At 42.3% G+C, this 18,398-nt stretch overlaps 1 protein-coding gene across 3 annotated transcripts in view; it reads left to right on the top strand.

Annotated features, from left to right (window-relative positions):
* The window catches only part of ints4 (integrator complex subunit 4), a 42,180-nt gene that overhangs the window by 16,365 nt on the left and 7,417 nt on the right, over positions 1–18,398 (top strand). For all 3 annotated transcript variants that reach the window (XM_034169051.1, XM_034169050.1, XM_034169049.1), the window contains exons 15-19: positions 9,034–9,167; positions 10,047–10,213; positions 10,330–10,423; positions 12,138–12,218; positions 12,887–13,017. In XM_034169051.1, coding sequence (XP_034024942.1) covers positions 9,034–9,167; positions 10,047–10,213; positions 10,330–10,423; positions 12,138–12,218; positions 12,887–13,017 — 607 coding nt within the window. The remainder of the gene's footprint in view (positions 1–9,033; positions 9,168–10,046; positions 10,214–10,329; positions 10,424–12,137; positions 12,219–12,886; positions 13,018–18,398) is intronic.

Here is an 18,398-nt window from a genome sequence, read left to right as displayed (position 1 = left end):
TGCAACCTGTTACCACGCGTTACGATTAATGGCACGTGTTGCTGGAGAATTATCAGGAACCATCACGCACGGTCAAGAATAATGTTCTGTGCACTATCATGCGTAACAGCACATCGTTAAGTTCTGTCACGTTATGAATGAGGTGAATTGTCTCCACACACACCCATATTCATCTTACCGTCAGTTGCTGAACAATTCAGATTGCTCCAGTTTGCTCCTCAAAATCCACAGCAGAAGGACTTTGTGATTGCATGCTTAGATGGGCTCTGTGCCATGGAGTGGTGCAGAGAGGAGGAGGAGACTGAGAGCCATATGTGTGGCTCTTGTCTCACTCGTTTTCCCAAACATCAGGCACAGCAGCAGCAGGTGGAACACACTGAGGAGCACTGGAATGAGACTTTTAGCTGATTTGGCGTCACTGTCCTTCGGCATATTGCAGCAATGAAACTGAATGCGGTGCAGCAGGATTAATTGTGCATACGTCTGTCATGCTCTGTTAAGGATCACCACTAATCAAAATGGATCAACACGCTCAGTTGCGACCTTCACGACATGAGGCGAAATGAGGGTGGTGCGTGACATTGGTGGAAGATTTTTTGACAGCCAAAAACATGCTCCACCAAAATTCGAATATCACACACCAACACGCACTAAGAAACCTATTCAGATGCGTTAAGTCACGTTAAGAATGTCAGGAATGTGCCAAGAATGACGCAAATATGACATTCGTAATGCGTCTGGCCTATGTGTAATGCACCATTACAGTTTTCAGAGTCTTACGTATACAATGAGGAAAATACGTATTTGAACACCCTGCGGTTTTGCAAGTTCTCCCACTTAGAAATCATGGAGGGGTCTGAAATTTTCATCTTAGGTGCATGTCCACTTTGAGAGACATAATCTAAAAGAAAAAAATCCGGAAATCACAATGTGTGATTTTTTTATTTTTATTTTTTTTTTAATGATGTATTTGTATGTTACTGCTTCAAGTAAGTATTTGATCCCCTACCAACCAGCAAGAATTCTGGCTCACACAGACCTGTTAATTTTTCTTTAAGAGGCCCTCTTATTCTGCACTCTTTAACTGTATTAATTGCACCTGTTTGAACTTGTTACCTGTATAAAAGACACCTTTTCACACACTCAATCAATCACACTCCAACCTGTCCACCATAGCCAAGACCAAAGAGCTGTCTAAGGACACCAGGGACAAAAGTGTAGACCTGCACAAGGCTGGGATGGACTACAGGACAACAGGCAAGCAGCTTGGTAGAAGACAACAACTGTTATGATTATTTATTAGAAAATGGAGGAAACACAAGATGACTGTCAATCTCCCTCGGTCTGGGATTCCATGCAAGATCTCACTTTGTGGGGTAAGGATGATTCTGAGAAAGCTCAGAACTACACAGGAGGACCTGGGCAATGACCTGAAGAGAGCTGGGACCACAGTCACATAGACTACATTAGTAACACATGATGCTGTCATGGTTTAAAATCCTGCAGGGCAGCAAGGTCCCCCTGCTCAAGCCAGCACATGTCCAGGCCCATTTGAAGTTCAACAGTGACCATCTGGATGATCCAGAGGAGGCATGGGAGAAGGTCATGTGGTCAGATGAGACCAGAATAGAGCTTTTTGGAATTAACTCCACTTGCCATGTTTAGAGGATGAGAACAACCCCAAGAAAACCATCCCAACCGTGAAGCATGGGGGTGGAAACATCATACTCTGGGGGTGCTCTTCTGCAAAGGGGACAGGACGACTGCACCGTATTGAAGGGAGGATGGATGGGGTCATGTATTGCGAGATTTTGGCAAACAACCTCCTTCCCTCAGTAAGAGCATTGAAGATGGGTCATGGCTGGGTCTTCCAGCATGACAGTGACCCCAAACACACAGCCAGGGCAACTAAGGAGGGGCTCCATAAGAAGCATTTCAAGGTCCTGGAGTGGTCTAGCCAGTCTCCAGACCTGAACTCAATAGAAAATCTTTGGAGGGAGCTGAAACTCTAAACCTGAAAGATCTAGAGAAGATCTGTATGGAGGAGTGGACCAAAATCCCTGCTGCAGTGTGTGAAAACTTGGTCAAGAACTACAGGAAACGTTTGACCTCTGTAATTGCAAACAAAGGCTACTGTACCAAATATTAAAATTGATTTTCACAGGTGTTCAAATACTTACTTGCAGCAGTAACATACAAATAAATTATTTAAAAAAAATCATATATTGTGATTTCTGTTTTTTTTTTTTTTTTTAGATTATGTCTCTCACAGTGGACATGCACCTAAGATGAAAATTCCAGACCCCTCCATGATTTCTAAGTAGGAGAACTTGCAAAATTGCAGGGTGTTCAAATACTTATTTTCCTCACTGTATATATATATATATATATATATATATATATATATATATATATATATATATATTTATTTGAAATGGGACAATGCATATTAATGAATTAGTTCATTTCCAGTAACATAGTAACAGACTAAGACCACACAACATACCAAAATAAATTAATCATGACAGAAAAACATTTAAAACAGAATACACATACAAATATTTGCAATTCAAAGTAACAATAATTGATAGATAATAAGTAGCCAACAGGTGGAGGAACCAAAAAAGTTTAATGATGGATGTTGAGGTGCAAAAGTACTGTAGTAAAGTGACAAGTGCTAAGTGCAAAGTGCTTCAGTGCCTGGTTGTAATTGCACATTACAGTACTAGGTTGTTTTGCCCAATGCATTCATTTGCACATGCACATGTGTAAATATTGCACAGGATGTCATACACAAGTTTATTGTGTAAAGACAACTAAACCATTTAATAAAATAAAATACACAAGGTTATTGTGTACATATAACTGAAAAAGAAACTGGAATAGTGCCTTCACGTCGAATTGTGTTTTAGGCTGCAGATGGTTGCATGTCTGATTTGCCAGTAACCAAACTTTCAATTGGAAGTGGCCATACAGTAGTGTTCAGAATAATAGCAGTGCTATGTGACTAAAAAGATGAATCCAGGTTTTGAGTATATTTCTTATTGTTACATGGGAAACAAGGTACCAGTAGATTCAGTAGATTCTCACAAATCCAACAAGACCAAGCATTCATGATATGCACACTCTTAAGGCTATGAAATTGGGCTATTAGTAAAAAAAAAAAAAAAAAAGTAGAAAAGGGGGTGTTCACAATAATAGTAGTGAGGCATTCAGTCAGTGAGTTCGTCAATTTTGTGGAACAAGCAGGTGTGAATCAGGTGTCCCCTATGTAAGGATGAAGCCAGCACCTGTTGAACATGCTTTTCTCTTTGAAAGCCTGAGGAAAATGGGACGTTCAAGACATTGTTCAGAAGAACAGCGTAGTTTAATTAAAAAGTTGACTGGAGAGGGGAAAACTTACATGCAGGTGCCAAAAATTATAGGCTGTTCATCTACAACCCCTGGCAAATGATGGAATGGAATCACCGGCCTCGGAGGATGTTCATTCAGTTGTTTAATTTTGTAGAAAAAAAGCAGATCACAGACATGACACAAAACTAAGGTCATTTCAAATGGCAACTTTCTGGCTTTAAGAAACGCTATAAGAAATCAGGAAAAAAAATTGTGGCAGTCAGTAACTGTTACTTTTTTAGACCAAGCAGAGGGGAAAAAAATATGGAATCACTCAATTCTGAGGAAAAAATTGTGGAATCATGAAAAACAAAAGAACGCTCCAACACATCACTAGTATTTTGTTGCACCACCTCTGGCTTTTATAACAGCTTGCAGTCTCTGAGGCATGGACTTAATGAGTGACAAACAGTACTCTTCATCAATCTGGCTCCAACTTTCTCTGATTGCTGTTGCCAGATCAGCTTTGCAGGTTGGAGCCTTGTCATGGACCATTTTCTTCAACTTCCACCAAAGATTTTCAATTGGATTTTCAATCCGGACTATTTGCAGGCCATGACATTGACCCTATGTGTCTTTTTGCAAGGAATGTTTTCACAGTTTTTGCTCTATGGCAAGATGCATTATCATCTTGAAAAATGATTTCATCATCCCCAAACATCCTTTCAATAGATGGGATAAGAAAAGTGTCCAAAATATCAACGTAAACTTGTGCATTTATTGATGATGTAATGACAGCCATCTCCCCAGTGCCTTTACCTGACATGCAGCCCCATATCATCAATGACTGTGGAAATTTACATGTTCTCTTCAGGCAGTCATCTTTATAAATCTCATTGGAACGGCACCAAACAAAAGTTCCAGCATCACTATCTTGCCCAATGCAGATTCGAGATTCATCACTGAATATGACTTTCATCCAGTCATCCACAGTCCACGATTGCCTTTCCTTAGCCCATTGTAACCTTGTTTTTTTTCTGTTTAGGTGTTAATGATGGCTTTCGTTTAGCTTTTCTGTATGTAAATCCCATTTCCTTTAGGCGGTTTCTTACAGTTCGGTCGCAGACGTTGACTCCAGTTTCCCCCCATTCGTTCCTCATTTGTTTTGTTGTGCATTTTGGATTTTTGAGACATATTGCTTTAAGTTTTCTGTCTTGACACTTTGATGTCTTCCTTGGTCTACCAGTATGTTTGCCTTTAACAACCTTCCCATGTTGTTTGTATTTGGTCCAGAGTTTAGACACAGCTGACTGTGAACAACCAACATCTTTTGCAACATTGCGTGATGATTTACCCTCTTTTAAGAGTTTGATAATCCTCTCCTTTGTTTCAATTGACATCTCTCGTGTTGGAGCCATGATTCATGTCAGTCCGCTTGGTGCAACAGCTCTCCAAGGTGTGATCACTCCTTTTTAGATGCAGACTAACGAGCAGATCTGATTTGATGCAGGTGTTAGTTTTGGGAATGAAAATTTACAGGTTGATTCCATAATTTACGTATTCCTCAGAATTGATTGAGTCCAAATTTTTTCCCTCTGCTTGGTCTAAAAAAGTAAGCGTTACTGACTGCCACAATTTTTTTCCTGATTTCTTATAGTGTTTCTTAAAGCCAGAAAGTTGCCATTTGAAATGACTTTAGTTTTGTGTCATGTCTGTGATCTGCTTTTTTTTCTACAAAATTAAACAACTGAATGAACATCCTCCGAGGCCGGTGATTCCATAATTTTTGCCAGGGGTTGTACAGTGATCTCCAATGCTTTAAAATGAACAAAAAAAAACAGAGACACGTGGAAGAAAACGGAAAACAACCATCAAGATGGATAGAAGAATAACCAGAATGGCAAAGGCTCACCCATTGATCAGCTCCAGGATGATCAAAGACAGTCTGGAGTTACCTGTAAGTGCTGTGACAGTTAGAAGACGCCTGTGTGAAGCTAATTTATTTGCAAGAATCCCCCGCAAAGTCCCTCTGTTAAATAAAAGACATGCAGAAGAGGTTACAATTTGCCAAAGAACACATCAACTGGCCTAAAGAGAAATGGAGGAATATTTTGTGGACTGATGAGAGTAAGGCAAGGCAATCTTATAAGGATTTTATGTGAATGAGATTACCAGCGGTTATCGGCATGTTTAACTGAGTATCATCAGCATAGCAGTGAAAGGTAATCTCAATACGCCGCAATACATGCCCAAGGGGTGCTATATAAAGGGAGAAATGCAGGGGGCCTAAGACGGACCCCTGTGGAACCCCAAATGTCATGTCATGTCACTAAGGTTAGAGGTAGTGTTACTGTACAAAACACAGTGAGAATGACTGGACAAGCATGACGTCAACCATGCAAGGGCACTCCCAGTAATCCCAAAATGATTTTCCAGTCTATCAAGTAGAATATGATGATCCATGGTATCAAATGCAGCAGTGAGATCTAACAGCACTAGAACCGTAGTGGTGTCCGAATCCATTGCAAGCAGAAGATCATTCACCACTTTACTGAGAGCCGTCTCTGTGGAATGATATTTTATAAAAGCAGACTGCAGTGACTTAAAGAGATTATTCTCAGTAAGATAGTCCATCAGCTGCCGTGACACCACTTTTTCCCGAATGTTAGAGCAAAATGATAGATTTGATATTGGCCAGGGTCAAGATTAGGTTTCTTAAGTAATGGTTTAATCAATGTAGATTGAAACATTTAGGAACAGATCCAGAAGTTGAAGAAAGATTAATAATTTCCAGCACAGTCGGCCCATGAGTGGGCCACAGGTCCTTAAACAGTTTTGTTGGTATAGGATCAAATAAACAGGTTGTGCTTTTTGTTGAGTTATGAGTTTTGTCAGCATGCCCAGTGAGATACTATCAAATTCTGTAAATCTAGGTAAAATCTCAGTAATGGCGCCCACCTCAATCGCAGGGTGTAGTGGCTGGGTTAAGGCATGCTGGGATATGTTTAACCTAATGTCTTCTATTTTCTTCTCAAAGTAATCTAGGAAATCTTGTGTTGTAAATGGAGAGCGAACTACGGGTGGTTGTCCATGAATAAGTGTTGCCACCGTGTCGAACAAGAACTTTGAGCTATGCTTGTTTTTGTTGATCAAATCAGAGTAATAGGTCCACTTTGTAGCCAGTAATGCATGCTTATAGTCTTAATATCGCATCACGCCAAGCAAGGTGGAATACTTCTAATTTTGAACTACGCCATTTCCATTCTAGACCTCTAGCCTTATGCTTGAGGTCATGCAAGTAGACATTGAACCAAGGTGACTGTTTTTTGGGGGGCATGGTTTTAACAAAGGTGGCGCAATCATGTCGAGTGTAGTTTTTGAGCACTGCGTTTAAACTATCCACAAGTCTGTCTACTGATTGGGTATTTGCCAAATGTGAAGCTAAGACATCAGGCAGTCTTGCTTCGAGTTCAGTCTTAGTTGAGGAGTTGATGCATCGCCGTAATGATATATAAGGTTGTTGTTTCACTAAACACGGCAGCAAAACTGTAAACTTAATAAGTGAGTGATCAGAGACCACTGATGTAAGAGGCATGATGTCAACATTCTTGACAGCAATACCACGTGCGAGAACCAAATCCAGGGTATTTCCACTAAAGTGTGTCGAGTTCCGAATGCATTGCCGAAATCCTAATGCATCCACAATTTCCATAAATGATTTGCGGAGGTGATCAGAAGGCTTATTTATATGAACGTTAAATTCGCTAATGATAGGAATGTTATCTGCACTAGTTGACAAGTTAGGGATGAATGCACCAAATTCATCTAAGATTTCAGAATATGGGCCAGGAGGCCTATATACAGTGACAAAGTAATACGGCTGATTTTTATTCTTCTGACCTTGGTAATGCGTAATATCCTGAGCAGAGCATTTCCATCATTTTTGCACAATCAACTATCATCTGTCCTTCCACATTCCTGTCCTTGATACCATATCTATCCATTACTTCCTCATCACCTTTGTTCCCTTCACCACCATGCCCATTCACATCCGCTCCTATCACCACTCTTTCATGCTTGGACACACTGTCCACCACCTCATCTAAATCACTCCAGAAATCTTTCTCCTTCATTTTGTAACCTACCTGTGTGGCATATGCACTGATGATATTCATTATCACCCCTTCAATTTCCAACTTCACACTCATTACCCTGTCAGACACTCGTGTAACCTCCAACACACTCTTAACATACTCTTCCTTTAAAATAACCCCAACACCATGCTACAACAACTTGAACCCACCCACCGCCTATGCTCCTGCTCTCACTTCACTTCCACTTGGTCTCTTGCGCCCACAATATGTCTACCTTTCTCCTCTCTGTCATATCAACCAGCTCTCTCCATTTATCAGTCATACTGCTAACATTCAGTGTCCCGACTCTCACTTCCACCCTTCTAGTTTTCTTCTTCTCCTGCTGTCTCTGGACATATTTTCCTCCTTTTCTTCTTCACCCAGCAGGAGCCCAATTTCCACAGGCACCCTGTTGGCTCCGGTGGTAGTCACTTTTAACACGGGCCTCAACAGATGCAGTATGTATCCAGTAAGCAGTGGGTCACTCCTTTGAATATCTTCTGCTTGAGGTCTCATCCTCAATATTATCAGAGGGAGTTTTCCCTGACCACCGTCGCCTGTGTGCTTCCTCTAGTGGTTGGTAAGGTTACACCTTACTTCTTTGAAGTGCCTTGGGGCAGTTTTGTTGTGATTTGGTGCTATATAAACTAAATAAAGTGAAATTTGATTTATCAGCATCTTTAATTTTGGCACTTTTTCCACCGGATGCACTTCCTGACACAACTCTCCTCATTTGGGAGTGGCATTTGGTAGTGGCTTGGGACTGGCACTTAGAATGTACTGGCTACACACCCATGTGGCTGAGTTACCAGATGGACTTAAGCGCCTTTCACACCGGGCTTGCGTACAGTTGTGCTAAAATGCGTATGGAGTATGCTGGAAAATTGCGCAGATTTGGTGTACTCCCTGTGTAGGCTGGTGTGTGATTGCATATGGTTGAGTTCCTCGTCTTGCTTACAGTTGCTTACTGTAGCTTTTACTGCCACATATGTAACCTTCACTGGTATTTTTCTGCCTTTTCACAGTCCACTCCTGCCTACTTTTTTTTTGTATTGTGTAAAATGACCTCCCTTCTCAAAACGGTGAAAGCAAACAGCACTCATGTTTCCAGATGTACAGCGAGACATTGCTGCCTCGTCAGGGCTGGAACATCAGATCGCAAAGTTCAGAGTCTATTGTGCGTCCAGTGCTCTACACAGAAAAAATTAAACATGTTGCGTACCCCTAAGCATACTGCCGCGTAGGGGAGTAAAAACTCAGCGTAGAGCTGCTTAACTCTGCATAGTCAGTACGCCACAATATGCAACTCTACATTTTCCCCTGTGTGAAAGGGGCTTAACTACACCCTCAGAAAATTGTCTCCACAATGTTTTTCACATTGTGAGATGGGCTGTTTTCAGGCCTAATGCAGTTCTGGTTTTCTGTTTCTGTCGGGTTACGTCTTTGACTTGAGTTGGAAATACGTGTATGTTTTATATTGTTATAATATCTCAGTGTTGTTGCATTTTCTCTCTCTTTTTTTTTTGTCTTTGGTTGTTGCATCCTTGACTCTCATTCCTGATGCCAGATATTGCAGTACTCGTGTTGGTGTTCAATGCCGCTAAGTCGTGTCCTACGATGCCAGCATTGTTCTCCGACCACACGTTCAGACATTACGCCTACCTCAGAGACAGCTTGTCACACCTCGTACCGCCACTCAGGGTGAAAAACGCCGTCCACCAACACATAATCAATGCTGATGTGGGACCTACTTCTTCTAGCTGTGCGTAAACGCGCTGTGTAATTGTTCCCTATGAATGTGTAATAGGCCATCTCACACCAAAGGACAAACTTGCAAACTTAGAAGCAGGTATTCATAAGGTTCTTAGGTTTTCTGCCTGCTTTGTTAGAAGACTTGTGGGTGGCTCACACTGCCCACGTCCTACTTCAAATTTTATTTTGCATCATGGTCATTGTTTTTTATTATCTTCTGCCCAACAAATTTGAGGGTATTATGTTTTCATGGACCATATCCCATTTGTAAAGCACCAGTTTATCCACTATAGAAATATTTTCCAAACTTCAATGTCACTTCTACTGAGCAGTTTTATGGTAATGGAATTACAGTGAGAGCAGATGTTTTAAAGGTGAGTAAAACGATGTGTGTATTAATAATCACCTTAAAATAAAAATATGTGAAACTTGAGGCGACCATGTCTGAAGTGTTCCAGCAACATTTACTGAAAATTCAGCGGATCCATCACTAGTTATTCTTGAAGTGTCTGTAACCAAGACATCGAGCCTCAAATTGCTCCCTGTCCCAAGTGTATCCAGGTCTCAAAACCTGATCCCGAACCCTAAAACACGAACCCTCCCACAGTCCTCATTAAACTGATCCGAGTTGGACATTGAAATTGTGAGCTTCATGTTTAGTTTGGCCTTTCCTGGCTCCACCCTCCTCGTTTGTACAGGATAGGGTCAACACTCAGAATACACTGGTGTGCCCCCTAGTGGTTAAATTAGACTTTTAGCAAGAACCAAAATAAGAACTCTGTCAGGTTCACACAGTCAATGTGTTCCTGTGTCACCTGTCCTGTTCAGTTACCAGGTCGAAAACAGATTTACGGCCTGGACTCGGTGGACTCGGGTGGCGGTTCTGGTTCTGTGGAATCAGCTCAGCTCTTCTTGCAGCAGAGTCTTAATAGAGTTAGCACCATCCAGAACCTGGAAGCGCCTGGAGCCCAGGACCTGCTGGACTTCACCATACGGCATGTAGAAATTCTCGACCATTTCTCTAATTGATCATCTAGAGACTTTTCGGGTGTGAGTTTATCCTGATGAATAACATCATATTTTAACCGAGTATCTCTGGGTTTGCGCTCAGTGACCTGCAACGACTCGGGGAGCTGCAGACCGAACTGGCAGGAGCTGCTGATTTCTGTGCTACATACCTGCGCTGCCAGCTGCTGCTCATGAAGGTAAAATGAGTCATTTTCTGTTTTTAAAATGTTTTGAAAATGTTAATACTATTGCCAAAAGTTCTATGTCATTTGTTGTGAGAAGAACTGGTCCAGAATCTGAAATAGGGGTAGGCGGGACAGCAGGGTCAAAGTGCGCCACCATATGGATTGTTACTGTCAATGTCATGATAATACAGAACACACTATTTTTGAATACATCAAGGAAAAATACCACAGGCATGAAAATCTGTGTAAACTTTGAGATCAGTAAACATTTTGGTGGAGCTCTGATCAGTCGCTGTGATCCGAGTCACAGATGGAGGTGGTCTGTGTTACCTATTCATCGTTTTTCTCACTCCTCGTGTTCTGGAGAGTAAAATTACTTTACACGTGTGCACATAACTGGTGCGCAAGTGCTCAGTGTGTTAAAAATAGATGCCCATGGCAACTGTTGAACTGAACCAAGGAATGTTTTTGTGCTGCCAACTCCGTTAAGTCTTAACAGTCGGTAATTAACACAGCCACAGATCTTTAAACAAAACTAAAAATCTTTGGTTCATTTAAGTTTTTCACTCAGATTGTAACTTTGAAGGAGTGGACTTGAAAGTGAAGATAGTCCAGAGTAAAGTTTTGCTGAAGAAGAAATAATTAGTAAATCTTACTGTCACTGCTATTCAATGAATAAATAATAAATGTTTTGCTAATCAGTTATCAAGTAGTTGTTAGTTGCAGTTCAAATATACATGCAGTTTATCATTTTGTACTGGAAACATCAGCCATAAATGCTATTTAAAAACTAAAGATATTAATTAGACCCCGAGACCCCCGGAGTCTAATTAAAGTATCTCTGGGTCTTGTTCACGAGTGAGGGACGGATGGAGCGTGAGATCGATAGACAGATCGGTGCAGCGTCTGCAGTGATGTGGTCGCTGTATCGGACCGTCGTGGTGAAGAGAGAGCTGAGTAGGGGGGCAAAGCTCTCAATTTACCGATCGATCTACGTTCCGATCCTCACCTATGGTCATGAGATTTGGCTCATGACCGAAAGAATGAGATCGCGGGTACAAGCGGCCGAGATGAGTTTCCTCCGCAGGGTGGCTGGGCGCTCCCTTAGAGATAGGGTGAGGAGCTCGGTCACTCGGGAGGAGCTCGGAGTCGAGCCGCTGCTCCTCCACATCGAAAGGAGTCAGTTGAGGTGGCTCGGGCATCTTTTCCGGATGCCCCCTGGACGCCTCGCTGGAGAAGTGTTCCGGGCACGTCCCATTTGTAGGAGGCCCCGGGGAAGACCCAGGACACGCTGGAAGGATTACATTTCTCGGCTGGCTTGGGAACTCCTTGGGGTTTCCCTGGACGAGCTGGGGGAGGTGTGTGTGGATCGGGAGGTCTGGGCGGCTTTGCTTGAGCTGCTGCCCCCGCGACCCGACTCCGGATAAAGCGGAAGAAAATGGAATGGAGATGGAGATATTAATTAGCTGACATTCCTCTTGTACGACCCAAAACATCTTGTTTATTCACTGTTAATAGAAGCATTTTGAACCTGGATCCACGTCAGAACTCAATGGTGTTTAATCATCACGTGCTCGCCATCGATGGAGGGGACCACACAGGGTGGAATCCTTGTTTATTTAAATGGAAAAATAGGTTTCAATAAGGTTTATTTTATCCCTTATTAGGAGAAGGAAAATGAGGATGTTGACCTCTAACCTTTGATCCTTGGCCTGTGTTTTCTCAGGCTCTGCAGGAGAAGCTTTGGAACATGGCCGTTCCTCTCTGCCTCAAACAGAACGTCATGGCAACGGCAGCAGCTCAGCAGGTCAGCGTGCTCCACCTTACCCCCCCCCCCCCCAAAAAAAAACCCTATAACCAGTGTGAACAAAGAGCCAAAACCACACAAAATGTAACTAAACTAGTTACCGACCAACTTTACTGGTTTATGGTCACAGACTGGATTCAACAAAGGTCCCTGCTGTAGTAAAATGTAGCTTCATCTACACCAGTTTTTCCTCAGACATTTTCAGACCAAGGACCACTTAAAACCAATTTTTAAAAATGCCTAAAACATTATTTTAGTTAATAATGAAAAATAGTATATATATGCTGCTATCTATTGGGTTTAGGAGTCATTTTAAACCATTTGAACACTTTTCAGTTAGATATATTAATTTAAAATGTGATATTTTACCAGTATTCTGAAGGACCTCTAGGGGTCACTTGTGGACCACTGCTTAACAAAAGCTGATCTACACCTAACCCAAGACTGGTCATTATAGGACTAGGTCTATAGTCCAACTGGCTGCAAGTCCGACCTTTTGTACCAGTAAGTTGTAGACGAAAACAACACCTAAAATAAATAATAAACGTATTCTATTTTCCACCAATTATTGGTCAAAAACAATAAAAACTGTCAGTATGTCAGAGACACAGATTACCTGCGTTACCACCTCACGTCAGTAGGTTTTTACATACTTTTTTTTTTTGTAGATTTTGGAGGAAACGTACAAGCTGGAGTTCCTGTACAGTGGTTTGGAGAGCAGGCAGGTGGCCACCATACATCATGTCCGTCTGCAGGCCAAAGCTCTGCAGCTGGTCCTGATGGCCCGCACCAGGCGAGGGTTGGTATAGACACATCTGCGGGCACACCCACAACGTCAGGGTGGCTGGGACCCAAATTAGAATATAAAACATGAAAGAGGAATTTAAAAAAATAGCGTCTAGAGGCTCTGAAGTCCTTTGGACAAAGAGAGTAATTTTCACCAAATATGGCGAAACATTAAACCCCACATTGGTCCAATCAGAAAGTCCAACTTACCCTGGTCAGACACAAGGAATGTCTGTGCAAAATGTTAGAAAATAGGTTTTGAGAGCATCATTGGATGGCAGTTTTTTGTTTTTGTTTTTTTTGTTTTTACCATTTGGGGGTGGGGAGGGGGCATGGGGTCCTTTAGAATGATTCAAGGTTAATGAAAATCTTTGTTTAGGTTAATGTTGATTCAAGGAATCAATTTCCAGAATTCCAGAAAACATTACTGAAGAGTGTTTCAGTGACAAAATAGAGAAATGTGCAAAAAGTGATTTTGGTCCATTGGGAGAGCATTGGGGGCGGGGCTTAGAATGATCATAGAAGTAGAGAGACTGGAATGCCAACTCATGATCTCGTTCCATTGAGTTCTGTTTGTGATCTTGCGACCCCGAGATTTCAGCCACTCAGCCGTGAGAGTTGGAATAATTCACTTCCGGTCATCTGCCATCAATAATAACAGATGCGCTTTTAAAGGACAGTTTCTGTGTGTTTTTTTACATTTTCTGCCGTGGCTTCAGCAAGTTTTCCCTTCGAAGTATGATCAAAGTGTAGCTTGAATGAAGTTCTTGTTGATTTTAAATCGTCTTCATTTCGATATCACTGAGGTATCACACAGTCAACATGATGAAATATGCATCATTTATTTCAGTTGACACAAATCAAAGACAATATGAGAGGCATCATGAAGGACCTGACACCTGCCTTCAGTTTCTCTCAAGCTGCCAAAACTGTGGAAAAATCACCAGCAAGGTTTTATGATATAAACTGACATAAAAGTTTTGTAGTTTCAGAACTCTGCACATTGCTAGAGAAGCATCTGTGTCGTTGCATCATCAAGACATCCAGGATATCTGGGATCAACTGTGAGGCCCCATAGGTGACATTCTACCAGACGGCGGCTGACAGGATGACACAGGTGACAGCTGTCACCAGAGACCAGCTGACCATGTGGCTGGCACGGCGGGTGTTCACCAAACTGTTGGATGCTGAGTCGAGCAGTTCTCAGTCTGGCACCATGGACAGCCTTGTTCCCTCAGATAAAATAGTATTTAGAGTACAGCAGAAATCATCAGTATTTACAGAGTTGCAGTTTATTTTATAAAATCAATATAAACACAGAAAGGTGAATATATCAATGATACACGGATGACACAATTATTTTTCCACTGTGGTTCATGTGAGACTAAAACTTGACAACACTGAGGAGCTCGATTAAACATGCAAATTGCAAAGACATTATAATCTCATCAGTTAATGTAAGCAGCAATAAGTGTATAGTTTGTGCGTGTGTGTGTGTGTATATATATATATATATATATATATATATATATACACACTCAACAAAAATATAAACGCAACACTTTTGGTTTTGCTCCCATTTTGTATGAGATGAACTCAAAGATCTAAAACTTTTTCCACATACACAATATCACCATTTCCCTCAAATATTGTTCACAAACCAGTCGAAATCTGTGATAGTGAGCACTTCTCCTTTGCTGAGATAATCCATCCCACCTCACAGGTGTGCCATATCAAGATGCTGATTAGACACCATGATTAGTGCACAGGTGTGCCTTAGACTGTCCACAATAAAAGGCCACTCTGAAAAGTGCAGTTTTGTTTTATTGGGGGGATACCAGTCAGTATCTGGTGTGACCACCATTTGCCTCATGCAGTGCAACACATCTCCTTCGCATAGAGTTGATCAGGTTGTCAATTGTGGCCTGTGGAATGTTGGTCCACTCTTCTTCAATGGCTGTGCGAAGTTGCTGGATATTGGCAGGAACTGGTACACGCTGTCGTATACGCCGGTCCAGAGCATCCCAAACATGCTCAATGGGTGACATGTCCGATGAGTATACCGGCCATGCAAGAAGTGGGACATTTTCAGCTTCCAAGAATTGTGTACAGACCCTTGCAACATGGGGCCGTGCATTATCCTGCTGCAACATGAGGTGATGTTCTTGGATGTATGGCACAACAATGGGCCTCAGGATCCCGTCACGGTATCTCTGTGCATTCAAAATGCCATCAATAAAATGCACCTGTGTTCTTCGTCCATAACAGACGCCTGCCCATACCATAACCCCACCGCCACCATGAGCCACTCGATCCACTTGATCCACAACATTGACATCAGAAAACCGCTCACCCACACGACGCCACACACGCTGTCTGCCATCTGCCCTGGACAGTGTGAACCGGGATTCATCCGTGAAGAGAACACCTCTCCAATGTGCCAAACGCCAGCGAATGTGAGCATTTGCCCACTCAAGTCGGTTACGACGACGAACTGGAGTCAGGTCGAGACCTCGATGAGGACGACGAGCATGCAGATGAGCTTCCCTGAGACGGTTTCTGACAGTTTGTGCAGAAATTCTTTGGTTATGCAAACCGATTGTTTCAGCAGCTGTCCGAGTGGCTGGCCTCAGACGATCTTGGAGGTGAACATGCTGGATGTGGAGGTCCTGGGCTGGTGTGGTTACACGTGGTCTGCGGTTGTGAGGCTGGTTGGATGTACTGCCAAATTCTCTGAAACGCCTTTGGAGACGGCTTATGGTAGAGAAATGAACATTCAATACACGAGCAACAGCTCTGGTTGACATTCCTGCTGTCAGCATGCCAATTGCACGCTCCCTCAAATCTTGCGACATCTGTGGCATTGTGCTGTGTGATAAAACTGCACCTTTCAGAGTGGCCTTTTATTGTGGGCAGTCTAAGGCACACCTGTGCACTAATCATGGTGTCTAATCAGCATCTTGATATGGCACACCTGTGAGGTGGGATGGATTATCTCAGCAAAGGAGAAGTGCTCACTATCACAGATTTAGACTGGTTTGTGAACAATATTTGAGGGAAATGGTGATATTGTGTATGTGGAAAAAGTTTTAGATGTTTGAGTTCATCTCATACAAAATGGGAGCAAAACCAAAAGTGTTGCGTTTATATTTTTGTTGAGTATATATATATATATATATATATATATATATATATATATATATATGATCGTTTACATTGGGATACCAATAAAGTGTATAAGTGTAAACTTTTTTATTTATTCACAGAAAAAATAAAAACAAATAAAAGGGGTTTTGTTCATCTTTCCTGAACTGACTGAAATTAACTAACTGTCTTTTAAAACTTGCCTTGTTGCTAATCAACTCCAAGATGTATATTTTATATAAGTTATATTTTATCTGAATAATTCCCGACGTGTGGGATACATGGGTTATATCTTGATCTTCCAACGTAACTGTTTGTGTCCAAACCTTCGCAGCATAACAGTTCGGCACCGATGAAGCATTTTCATTCTGAGAGCAGCGTGACTGTGTGAGCGATAATCGGGGCAGCTACAAAATGTTAGGCTCAGTAAATTATTCAGAATAATTGATCATAACCTTTAACCTTATTTTGTGATGTTTGATATCGTCGATTCAAAGCAGAAGAAGTTTATAATACTTGTGGACGAAGCGCTACAGAGCAAAAGACCGGAAGTGAAAAACCCCAAGTCCTCTCGCACACGCGTGGCACAACCTCAGCCCCTGAGATCAGGAGTTGGTGTTCCATCTCTCTACTTCTATGGAACGATTCAAGGACAATGACTTTTTTTGTTTGCAAGCGGCTTTTGAAAGAATATTTGAGCAAAATTATAGAAGTTACTGAACAGATTTTCTGCAGTCAATAACAGCATAAGAACTGTGAACTGTGGTCTAAAGGACTCAACAAATCTGACAAAAATAACAATAAAAAATGAGGTTCAGGTGACTTGATTGATACCCGTAGGTAGATGTGTGTTGTAGTAATAGAGAACATCCAACTTAATAAACATATATGACAACACTAAACATACACAGAGACCTGACACAGACATGAAACTGCTCAGAGCCACACTGGACCACAGCCTGGTAACCACCTAAAATGGTGCAAAATTTACTTTGATGATTTGTTCATCTGAATAATAGCGACTGGAACAAAACCGTTCCTGCTTTGTCCTACACTTCGGGATTGTAAACCTCCGACCAGAGGGAAGAAGCTGGAATTCCCTATGGAGAGGGTGTGACTGGACATTTATAATAGACTTGCATGCAGTTGTGCTAAAATGTGTAGTACGCCGGAAAGTTGCATACATTTGGCGTAGTCCCTGTGTAGGCTGGTGTGTGATGGCACATGGTTGCATTCCTAGACTTGCTTATAGTAAGTAGCATATGGTTGCTCCATCAAACCATTTATTAAAAATCACCTTGATGACCAGCGGACGCCGACAGCCCCATTTCCACCAAGTGGTTCGGGTTGGTACTGCACGGTGTGGTGCAGGTCAGAAACAGAGTAATTTAACGTTGTATTTTTTGTCTTGGTGGATCATTTTCATTGTCTGGCTGTGGTAAACACTGCTGTGAATGAAGTGCTGTGACTCTTTAAACTTTTAAAGCGCTGGTTGCTTTCTGATCAGGTCATCACAGACCTGTGGTGAATTAAACTTTTAAAACACCAGTCGAACGCAATCAGGTGTGATCAGAGAGAGAGAGAGAGCGACAGAGAGGAGACAGATAGAGAGCGACAGACAGAGAAAGAGTGACAGAGAGAAGAGAGAGAGCGACAGACAGAGAGGAGAGAGAGAAAGAGAGACATAGACACAGAGAGAGAGACACATGAGAGGGCGACGGAGAGGAGAGAGCGACACAGAGAGAGAGACTGACAGAGGAGAGAGAGAGAGAGAGCGACAGAGAGAGAGGGCGACAGAGAGGAGAGAGAGAGAGCAACAGAGAGGAGAGAAACTCAGGGAGCGACAGAGGAGAGAGAGAGCAACAGAGAGGAGAGACTCAGAGAGAGAGAGGAGAGAGAGAGAGCGACAGAGAGAGAGGAGAGAGAGAAAGACAGAGACAGACACATGAGAGGGCGACAGAGAGAGAGAGCGACAGACAGAGAGGAGAGAGAGAAAGACAGAGACATAGACACAGAGAGACACATGAGAGGGTGACAGAGAGGAGAGAGAAAGCGACACAGAGAGGGCGACAGAGAGGAGAGAGAGAGCAACAGAGAGGAGAGAAACTCAGAGAGAGCGACAGAGAGGAGAGAGAGAGCAACAGAGAGGAGAGACACAGATAGAGAGAGAGAGGAGAGAGAGAGAGCGAGAGTGACAGAGAGGAGAGAGACTTAGAGCGAGAGTGACAGAGAGGAGAGAGACTTAGAGAG

The sequence above is a fragment of the Thalassophryne amazonica genome, chromosome 4 (assembly GCF_902500255.1).
Source record: "Thalassophryne amazonica chromosome 4, fThaAma1.1, whole genome shotgun sequence".
NCBI classification, from domain to species: Eukaryota; Metazoa; Chordata; class Actinopteri; order Batrachoidiformes; family Batrachoididae; genus Thalassophryne; species Thalassophryne amazonica.
The sequence above is the reverse complement of the archived record's forward strand: the minus strand, read 5'-3'. Positions and strand labels throughout refer to the sequence as shown.